Source organism: Stenella coeruleoalba (assembly GCF_951394435.1).
Source record: "Stenella coeruleoalba genome assembly, chromosome: 2".
Taxonomy (NCBI): Eukaryota; Metazoa; Chordata; class Mammalia; order Artiodactyla; family Delphinidae; genus Stenella; species Stenella coeruleoalba.
Window position 1 is genome coordinate 141050650 of NC_137147.1, and position 11445 is coordinate 141062094.

Sequence of the window (11445 nt, forward strand, 5' to 3'; positions counted from 1 at the left end):
CACCCTCCCTATCCCACCCCTCTAGATGGTCACAAAGCACCGAGCTGATCTCCCTGTGCTATGCGGCTGCTTCCCACTAGCTATCTATTTTACATTTGGTAGTGTGTATATGTCCATGCCACTCTCTCACTTCGTCCCAGCTTACCCTTCCCCGTCCCTGTGTCCTCAAGTCCATTCTCTATGTCCGCATCTTTATTCCTGTCCTGCCCCTAGGTTTTTCAGAACCCATCAGGAGATCTTTCCAATAATCTTGGCCAAAGAAAATAACATATGAAGTCTCATATGGGTCAGTTTCTAAGAAGGTGCTTTTCAATTGTCTAGATAATGTGAAATACATAATATTCACAATTATCTTAAAGGAAGTCAATTGTTTATTTAAAAATGGATTGATATTAAACCAGATGTTAAATTAACATATAAATTATCCAAGATAGATAACTGGCATTTAACATAATAACATTTGTGCCCTTCCATTCCCACCTCCAGCCTGCCGCCACGGATTTTTAAAAATGAGTCTTTTCATTAAAGCAAACGCAGAACTCTCTAACTTATCCCCTCTAAATAAATGCCAACTACCAGTATCTGCGTCGTCTCAACACTTCATCAGAAAACAAGAAACACTGATTTTACTTTCTTAGTAATTCTAATTTTGAGCCACCTTAAAAAGAATCATCAAGTAACAACAACTTACAAAATGTCCTAATAAACAAAGGGATTCAGTTTCATTTCTGTGAATGGCAGCTTTCCTTAACAGAATTCCACTTGTGTAAATAAAAGCTGCCTCCCCACCCGCAGAAGTGCCTAGAACACGTTAAGTTTGTAATTTTCCCACTTTCACAAAGATACACTTAAAATCATTTTTCAAAACCTCTTAGAATATGCATACAAGGGTCTCCATCACCGTGCTACCAGGGTCGTCCCTGCAGGAGGGAAAGGCAAGGACTTTCAGTTTCTGCTTTACGCATTTCTGTCATGCATGAATTTTTTTAAAAGAGCACTTTTTTGGTTAAGCAATAAAAGATTCTAGAAGAAGCTTTATAAACATCTGAAATTTATTATTTCAGACAAAACACTGCAAAAATATTGACTATTTTTCCTGATCTTTTCCACTTTTTGCTCCCTTTATCCATGCCCCTAATAAAGCACCTGAACCCAGGGCAGGTATTTGTTTACAAACTTCCTCCTCTGTGCTCCACTGAGTGCCTTCAGGGGACACACCTAGACATTCCCGATGCTGCCCTTCGGGTCTGCGTGGTCCTGCTCATGGTGAATGCAACTCAACCATCCATCCCTCAAAAAAAGGCAAAACTAGAACTACCATATGATCCAGCAATCCACTTCTGGGTTTAGACCCCGAAGAACTGAAAGGAGGGTCTCAAAGAGATATTTGTACACCCATGTTCAGAGCAACATTATTCATATTAGCTAAAAGGTGGAAGCAGTCCAAGTGTCTGTCGGGAGATGGATGGATAAACAAAATGTGGTATATACATACCGTGGAATATTATTCAGCCTTAAAAGGGAGGTTCTGACATATCCTCAACACGGATGAACATTGAAGACATTATGCTGAGTGAAATAAGCTAGTCAGTCGCAGAAGAACAAGTATTGTATGAGTCCACTCATAGGAGTTTCTTTGAGTAGCTAAACACCTGGAGATAGAAAGTAGGACAGTGGTTGCCAGGGGTCTGGGGGAGGGGGAAATGGGGAATGAGTGTTTAATGGCTGTAGAGTTTCAGTTTGGGAAGATGAAAAAAGTTCTGGAGATGGGTTGCACAACAGTGTCAATGTACACAATGCCATCAAATTGTACACTTAGATATGGTTAACATGGTACATTTTATGTTATATATATTTTACCACAATTAAAAAAATAGCTATACTAATTGTCATAACAAAATAAAACAAACAAAAAAATAGAACCACCCATTTCAGCGGGATGAGTGCCATGAAAGGAAAAGTGCAAGGTGTGACAGGAACATGGGAGGGATAAGGGAGGCACCCAGGAGGAGGCAACGGACCTGAAGGATGGGTACGAGTTAGGTAGACAAAGGGCCCAAAGGAGGAGAGAGAGGGGACAGAAAGCTCAAGAAAGCAGACAGTAGGCTTCCTCCTTGTATCTCTAGTACTTAACCCATGGCAGTCGCTCAATAACTATTTTCCAAATGAATCCATGAACTCACAACCCTTTGTGACAACAGTGATCCAAATACGAGATAAAAATGTCCTGGGACAAACTGATATTTTCAGAGCCCGGTTACTCTTTTGCTAGACCTCACATACATCACTGCATTGGTCAGCACACCCGTACTTTAAACCTGGGGCTTCTCGAATCCTGTCCTCTCCGAATACTGATGCTCCACAAGCCAGACCCGGGCGCTTTACCACCACATGAAAGTAATGACAATCCTTGCCAATGTTTAGAAAAATATATCACCTAACAAAAAGAATTTTCTCAGTTTTCAGTTTCACTCCCATGTATTTTCCTTAGACTTTTAGTGTGTGCTTCCATTTGTCAGCTACCTATCAGCCAGATAAAACAAATGAACAAATGGCACAAGAATATTAATGGGGAAAGCAGGAAACAAACAGTGAATCACTCTGAGTGTGACAGTCGGGTTGTCTTGTAGGCAGTGGGCTTACGGCTATAATTTAATAGGGCATCCATACAACACAGTCGTAGTTTTTGCTAGTTAGGGTTGGTGGTGCATATGATGGAATTAGATATATGAGTATTCTGCATGGAGCCAGCAAAGAACATCGTGGTGCCTTGAACAAGTCTGGCCTGAATGACAGGACAACAGTTTCAGATAGTCAAGTACAATAAAATTATCTGAGGTTTAAAAAATTCCAGGCTTACAGAAAAACCCTAGTTTCCCTGGTCTGGCTAAAGTGTTTTTGAAATCTCCATTATCTAAACATTTCAGACAATTTCTTAGGGGGACAGCAAAACTTACCTTCTCTAGACTGATCTTTTTTTTTTTTTTACTATTTTTATTCAATGGTGATCTTACCTTCAGATGCAACATCCCTTCCCCCTGCTGACTACAGTCTCTGGGGATTAGAAGTGGGTGTCCCACAACCAGTGGCGAGAGGTACAAGGAAGTGAGTCCTGTACTCAATGTTGCATTTCTTCAGTTTTTGCAGAACCCAGCTAGGGTCTCCTAGACTTAAATTCAGAGGTCCTTGAGTTTTCTCCAAGAATTTCAGAAGTTTCTATTTCCATTTATATGAGGTGATATTCTTAAAACATTTTTAATGGAGTATATTTTGGACCAGGCTTCAGGCTGCAATGCCATTTGGTGTCAGTGTCTGCCCTCTTGGAAGCCTCAAGACACCTCAAACTCATGACCTCCCACCCCCCACCTTCTCCAGTGTTCCCCCTCTTTATCCAGTTACATAAGCCAGAAACCTTAGTGTCATCCTTGACACCACCTTCTCCTTTATCTCACTTACCTAAAGCCATTACTAAGTCCTATAGATTAAAAAACAAAAAACAAAAAAAAAACAGTGGGGATTCCCTGGTGGTCCAGTGGGTAAGACTCTGCACTCCCAATGCAGGGGGCCCGGGGTTTGATCCCTGGTCGGGGAACTAGATCCCACAGGCATGCCCCAACTAAGAGTTCGAATGCCACAACTAAGATCCTAAGCAGGGGGACTTCCTGGCGGCGCAGTGGTTAAGACTCCACACTCCCACTGCAGGGGGCCTGGGTTCGATCCCTGGTCAGGGAACTAGATCCCACATGCATGCCCCAACTAAGAGTTCGCATGCCACAACTAAGACCCCAAGCAGCCAATATAAATAAATAAATAAACATAAAAAAACCCCCAGCTTTATTGAGATATGATTCACATACCAAAAAATTCACCCTTTTAAGATGCAGAATTCAATGGTTTTTAGTGTAGTCACAGCATTATGCAACCATCACTACTATCTAACTCCTCTTTTGTCAGCCCCCAAAAGAAACTTATACCCATTAAGCAGTCACTCCCCATTCCCTCTGACCCTTAGCCCCTGGCAACCACTAACCTACTTCCTGTCTCTTGGATTTACCTATTCTGGGCATTTCATATACACAGAATCATACAATATATGATTTTTGTGTGTGTGTGGGGGGGCTGGATTCTTTCACTTAGCATAATAATTTCAAGGTTCATCCATGTTGTAGCATGTATCAGTACTTCATTCCTTGTCATGGCTGAATAATATTTCATTGTATGGTTAAACCACATTTTGTGTAACCAGTATCAGTTGATGGACGTTTGGGTTGTTTCCATTTTTGGCTATTATGAATAGAGCTGTTATGAACAAACATTCACACACAGCTTTTTGTGTGGACATATTTTCAACTCGCTTTGCTATATACTTAGGAAGTTCTATGGATCTTACCTACTAAGCAGCTTTTAGAAATGTCTATTTCTCTCTCCATCTCTAAGCTACCAACATCTCTCATGTGAACTAAAGCCTCCTCTTCTTTTCTCCAAGCCTCTTCTCCACTAGCCTAGTAATCCTTTAAAAACAGGAATCTGATCATGCCCCTACTTAAAACGCTTCACCACATCCCTGAGGCCCATGGGGGCCTACCTTAGTCCAATCCAGGGCTCTCTCCTCCCTCATGCTCCACGTTCTCTCTCCCCATGGCCTTGCACAGCAGTTTCCTCGCCTGGAAAGCTTTTCTCCTTTCTTTGCCTGGTTTCCTCACACTCATCCCTTAGAGCTCAGCACACGCATCTCACTCAGGAAAGCCTTTCCTCCCTGCCTAGTCTGGGTTCTCCTGAGCCCAGCACCCCTCCCTCAGCGCGCCTGTCACAGCTCACTTCTCCATCTGTTTCTCTGGTTATCGATTACTGCCGGTCTCCCCCTCAAGAGCGTGTCTGCCTTTGCTCACCACTGTATGCTCAGTGCTAGCACAGTTTCTGGCACATAGAGCCTCTCAATAAATATCTGTAGATACACAGATGAACAGCTGAACACATGATTGAAGGCAGTGGACAGGTCACCCTTACAGGGAGATCACACGAGCCCTCAGTAAGTAAGCACTTGAGGATTGTTAGATAGCAGAATGTGTGATTATCCTGATCAAAAACTTGACATTTTTCATACTGTTTTGTATAATATACTTATGAGGACATTTTTCTGCATTGATATTATTGAAATCAAACTACAAAATCATATTAAATATAGAGCTTATGCCTGTAGCCATAGAGGCTGTGTCTTTCTAGTATTAAACCCAACTCTGGTGATTTCATGTCAGTAAAATAATGTCACTGGTCACATTAAATTAATGTTCATTTGTAGCCTTGTTTAGTTTGAAGGTCTGATTTGGGTTTAGGGTTGCATTAAGTACTTAGGTATGAGGATTTATGCCTAGATTTATGTTGAAACATATTTAAGTAACAATATAATGAATTAATTTAAATTAACACTGGGTATCCATGAGAATTTTTTTCTTTTAGAAACAAAGTCGACTACATTACTCATGTTGAGTAACACTGATGTAGGATGGGGATCACGTTGACCTCTTAGGTCCTCTCCAACTATAATATTTTGATTCCAGTCTTATGTTATGTACTAAGAAACTGAGATTCAAGCTATACAGAAGGCATTCAGGAGGGGGTCAAAAGGAGAAAGCAAGGCATCCTTCTACCAGACACTAGACCAGACTAGGTATTTTCACCTGACAAACCTTTCCTAAGCAATAATATTCCTAAAAGCATATAAAATAGAATGAATTATTTACCAGCATCTCAAAAATCTCGGAGGAAGAACTGAAAAACAAAATGTTTTCCAATATTAAATGAAGCAAAGCACCAGAGAGGCTCTGCTAGGCCACCTTTGGTTAAATACAAAAACTCAGATGACTTATGCTTAACACTTATGAAGGCCAAATTAATCAAGCAAATCTCCTGGATCTTACATATTGAATGGCTCTCATCAACTTTAAAGTTAGCTTTTAATATATGACACTTTCCAGGGCTTAGGTAATTGTGGTCCTTTAGCTGTTTCAACCTGAATACACCTGCTGGTCGCTTAACAGGTAAAGAAAGCACAAAGTCCCCAACTTGCTGATTCCTTTTCCTGCCTCTTGTTCCTCTTCATCAATCATGTTCATCTCCCTGCATTAAGACCAGTCTCAAACCTATTTCCTTCGGAGGGCTTTTTAAATCCCCACACCCCATGTTTACTTCTGCACTTTACATAGTCCCCATTAAATTATTTACATGTGTCCAAGGTATGTCATAATTACCCTCTTGCTTCTTGCATTTAATCCCAACAAGACAACAAGTTTGTTGAGAGAGGGAACAAGACTTCTTTTTGTACTCCAGAAGGCCTGGAACTAGGAACTCGAAAAGTGCTCACCAATGGCAAAACCAGAGTATTATCCTGTGGGCCTGTTCCATAACTCCTCAGCTTTTGTTTTCACGTTTAGTGCATTCAGAGACACGGTAAAGCAATGGAAAACCAATCGTTTTTCATCAAGTTAACTACTTTTGAAATGTTCAGGAAAAAAGACATTTAAATTCCAATTCTTTGCTTTTGAATATCCCCAGGAATTGATTTTTAAAACAATCCTTAATATTAAAAACATTTTAGAAAACAGAAGTTGAAAAGGCTTAGCAACCCACATGATAACAACAAATTGATTTTAGTAGCAGAAATTGAAATACGACACCTGGAACAGCATTTAAACCTGGATGTGTATAAACATCTATATCTTTGTGTCTGAACAAAATCAACTTCAAGCTCATATAAAAATATTCTATCTGAAAAACCTGCACACAACCTAGTTAATGCATATTTTTTTGAACTGAGCATATAATAAGAACAACTTATCATTTTCATATACAAATAAACACACTTCATCTTTTACTACCAAGGTCTGAAGAAACCACAACATTTGAAAAAGAATAAACACATAATTTCTGCTTAACTTGTGGTGTTAAGAGGTTGGGTATATAATTCTAATATGCTGTTTCCATACAGTCTTCAAGTTCAAATCACAGATCTTCTCCCAACGTAAAGGAAGCAAAACCATTTATAGAGTATTTGTTTAAAAGGTGAACAACTGTTCTTCATTTAGGTACAAGGCAAGCATTTTAGACTGATTTCAATCAGAAATTCTTTGTTTCGCAAATACAATTCCTATGGTTGGTGGTTATACTAGTAATCTAAAAATAAAACAAGTTAGTTCTGGTTTCATTGAATAAATCACCACAAGTACAACTTGCCTCCACAATAAAGGAGCCTCAAATTTTAAAATACTTTCTTTTTCCCAAGGGGAAAAAAAATGTAAGCTTCTGAAACAATATATCTATAAATAAGAAGATTAAATAACATGCAGTCTTCAACATGATATAGGCAATAGCTCTGCTACTATAAAAATGCAAACCAAAAGGCAAGAATCTTAAATACCCACATCGTGGGCACACTGCAGTTTATTGATCTGCAGTCAGACCTTTTGGCCAGGTGTTGAAGCAGAAATATAAAATAATGTTACTGCATTCCTCACTGGCAAAAAGAATGCCAAATTAGTTCAAAAAGTCTTTTCTGACGAAAATAATGAATTCCTCCCCTTTCTCTCCAACAAGGAACCTCTTCTAAAGGGGGAAAAAAAAGTCCGCACCATAGAAAAATAAATAATGCAAAACAGATACCTCCGGCCTCTTTGATGCTGCACAGCTTGACATGCCGTTTGCATGAAAATAATTCCCTTCAATTCAGGAAACTCAAGGATCTCGAGGTAATCTTGAACGACTTTCCAATCTGGGATCATGTAATGAGTCACGTCACTAGACAAGAGTTTCCCATCTGAAGCATAATTCAAAACAGAAGAGATTAGACAACGTTTGCAAACTTAGTTTATTATGATTTCAATGTCACGGAGCCCCAGTGTGCAGAACAACTTCCAATCTTAACTACATTGTGTAGTTTTTGTTTTGTTTTGTTTTTTTGCGGTACGTGGGCCCCTCACTGTTGTGGCCTCTCCCGTTGCGGAGCACAGGCTCCGGATGCACAGGCTCAGCGGCCACGGCTCACGGGCCATGGCTCCGTGGCATTTGGGATCTTCCCGGACCGGGGCACGAGCCCATATCCTCTGCATCGGCAGGCGGACTCTCAACCACTGCGCCACCAGGGAAGCCCCACTGTGTAGTTTTTAAAAGACAAATCTACTTTGGTAGAGGCCCAACGTTCAGGTAAATTCAGCACCTTCATTTTTCTGAAGCTGTGATAATAAAAGCTCAACGTGGTTTATGGTGTTGCCAGTAATGTAAAAGATGACGGATTAAAAAAAAACACACAAAAACAACCAAATCTTCAGCACAACTTAACTATATATTGTTAACCCACTGACCTACACTCACATTCCAATGGGGCTCCCCAAATACACGTTAACCACTTGTTTATGCCCAGCCATTTTAAGTCGGTTGTGTCTCAAGCTTGTGAACGTGTTCAAAAGTCTCCAAGGGCCAAAAAGACTGAATTGACTAGAAAAGATGCTCAGTGCAAGCAGGGGCGGTGGTGGCATTTCCACCTAGCCCGCGTCTCGGAGCTGGTTAGTCAAGCTGTAATTGAAATGTTCACCTGAACCGTAAGCTGAGGATCCCAAATATTCGCTGAAAAGGACCACCACGCTCCTCTCCCACCATAGGGAAGAGAACCAGTAACCATCGTTAAGTCGGCCACCCCAGCAGCCCAGAAATCAAGTGGAGGAAGGTGTAGTGGGCAGCCGACCCAAATCCAATTTCCCCATGACCTTCCTGTACAATGAGGGCCCAGATGATCCACAAATCCTACAGTCAAGAGGGTTCTCCACTGTTTGTCTGAGGCCTAGGTGCTGGCAGGGAGCAAAGCAAAGAAATGTACAACGAGGAGCGGCAGATCCGCGTGCCCGGCTCGCACTGCAGGGCCCACAGCTCGGGTCCACCGGATTTCACTGCGGCGAGCCTGGGGGCAGGACGCTCCAGCGCCCACAGGCCCCTCGGAAAGCTCCAAACCGCGCCCTCTGCGCTGCGGGGGCGCCTGCCTCTCGGCCCTTCCGTTTTCCCGGGCAGAGCAGTCGGGAGTCGCTGTGGAGCGACAGCGGAGCCGTGGCGCGGCTCGGAAGCCGCCGGCCCCTCGCGCCCGACCTGCAGCCGGGCCGGAGGTGATGCCTGGAGGCCGGCGGAGGCCCGGGGGCCTCGGACTCGTCAACACCACGGCCTCGCGCTCCGCCTCTGGGACGCGCCCTTCCGCCTCACGGCCGACGCTCTACCCCGGCGCCGCCGCCCTGACGCCCGCCCGGTCTCGGCCCCCGGCGATCCCGCCCGGGCCAACCCGCTCCCGCCGGTCCTCGTCTGCCCACCCTCCCCAGCCTCCAGCCCCTGCCCTGACCGTTGCGGCAGACGGCGGGCTGCGGGCAGAGCGGGCTGTTGCAGGGCACGCTGGGCCGCAGGTAGTGCTCCCGCACGATCCGCAGCGTCCGGCCCTGGAAGGTCCTCAGGAGCAGCACCTTCTCCCGCTTCTGCAGCATGCTGGCGGCGCTCCCCGGGCAGAGCTCCGGGCCCCGCGAGGCCGCCCGGAGCAAGCGGCTGGGAAGCGGCGGGCGCAGCGCGGCGCGGGCGGAGGCGAGGCCGAGGCTTCGGGCCCGCCCCCTCGGCCTGGTTTCCGCGGAGCTCCCGGCCGGTGGGACCTCCTGGCGGCGGCCTAACCGCTCCGGGCTCCGCACCGAAACCGCCGTAACGGCCCACGCCCTGGGGTTGCGAGCAGCAGGAGGCCGGCGGTGTGGGCGCTGCAGCTGGGCCCACAGTCTCCCCCCCAACCCCGCCTCAGTTTCTCCCCTTCCTACAATTGCCTGGGAGGGGTGGAAACCACGCAAAAGACTTAAGGGAGACAACCATAATACAGGTCTTCCTCCGCTTAACGATGGGGTTACGTCCTGATAAACCCATCTAAGTTGAAAATTTATTTAACACAGCTAACCTACCCAACATCACAGCTTAACCCAGCCTACCTTAAACCTGCTCAGAACACTTACATTGGTCTACAGTTGGGCAGAATCATCTAACACAAAGCCTATTTTATGACAGTGTTGAGTATCTCAAGTAATTTATTGAAAACTGCTGAAAGTGAAAAACAGAATGGTTGCAAGCGTATCGGTTGTTTACCCTGTGCTGTCTGGGAGCTGGGACTTGCCCGCCTGCTCAGCATCACGCAAGAGTAACGCTAGACCGGAAAAGATAAAAATTCCAGGTGGGTATCACTTTCACACCGTGGCAAAGTCCAAAAATTGTAAGTGGAACCATGGGAAGTCGGAACCGTCTGTACATGGAAGCTAGTTTAAAGTCTTGCGAAGATTTGGTGCAACTCTGAAGGATTATTGTACTTTGTTTCTACCCTCAGGTTCATATGGGAATGGGGCTGCCTTATTAATATGGATAATTATTAGTGTTTTGTATTAATATAGACAATTATTAGTACGTTCTGTTTGTTGCTCTTGCTATCACTGAAAGAGCTAAAAGAGCCAGCAAATAAGCCAGCACCCCTGCCAGCCCAACATTTTTTCCCCCTTAAAAAGCTGTATTTATTTTTAATTTCTTGTATTTTTAATCCATATAAAAATTCAAACAGCGCAGATAAAATGGAAACTAATCTCTTCCTCTGAGGTAAACATTATCTATTCAACCTCAACATGATGGCGTTTGCAGCCTCTGGCAAAGGAATTTTCCTTTAAATTTTATAGAGACTAACACACAGTCTCTTCTGAGATCATACTCTTGGCTGGATGGAAGCCACTGTTCCGCCAAGCTCTCGACAAAGACTTTTGAGCTGCATCAGGAGCTTTACAAGGAAGTGTCACATTTAATTTCCACAACAAGTCAGTGGAGTCAGGCACTATTATCCCCATTTTACAGACGATGAAACAGAATTACAGAGGTTAAGTGTCCAAGATTACACAATTATTAAATGATGGAATCAATATTCAAGACAGAATCTGGCTGAATCCAAAACAGGCTCTTCACTAATTACCATGCTATTCACAGATGAATAAAATATAGCTCTTGTATCCAAGGAGTTTCTAGTCAACTTGTTGAGGAATAGTTAAGGAAGCTCAACCAGCTGGCTGGGAACATTGACGCTTCCTGTTATGCTAAAGTGAGCAGAACTAGAGTATCCTGTTTGATCACTTACTCTAGGGGAACATATTAAAAAGTCATGTTCCCTCACTCATTGCATTTTTTAAAATATTTATTTATTTTTGGCTGCGTTGGGTCTTCGTTGCTGCGTGTGGGCTTTCTCTGATTGCGGCGAGAGGGGGCTACTCTTTGTTGCAGTGCATGGGCTTCTCATTGGGTGGCTTCTCGTTGCGGAGCTTGGGCTCTAGGCGCGTGGGCTTCAGTAATTGCAGCACATGGGTTCAGTAGTTGTGGCTTGCAGGCTGTAGAGCGCAGGCTCAGTAGTTGTGG

The 11445-nt window shown here is 43.8% G+C and overlaps 1 protein-coding gene across 4 annotated transcripts in view; it reads right to left on the bottom strand.

Annotated features, from left to right (window-relative positions):
- Nucleotides 1-9798, bottom strand: part of DIS3L (DIS3 like exosome 3'-5' exoribonuclease) — a 36098-nt gene extending 26300 nt beyond the window's left edge. Inside the window, exons 1-2 of one of the 4 annotated variants that reach the window (XM_079907591.1) lie at nt 9374-9798; nt 7657-7810 (exon numbers count right to left, since the gene is read on the bottom strand). In XM_079907591.1, the coding sequence (XP_079763717.1) occupies nt 7657-7810; nt 9374-9512 (293 nt within the window). In that variant the 5' untranslated portion in view covers nt 9513-9798. Of the gene's footprint in view, nt 1-1495; nt 1508-7656; nt 7811-8584; nt 8658-8797; nt 8913-9373 lie in introns of those variants that run through there. The other 3 variants (XM_079907594.1, XM_079907592.1, XM_079907593.1) reach the window with 3 other exon arrangements.
- Between the last annotated feature and the right edge of the window lie 1647 nt (nt 9799-11445).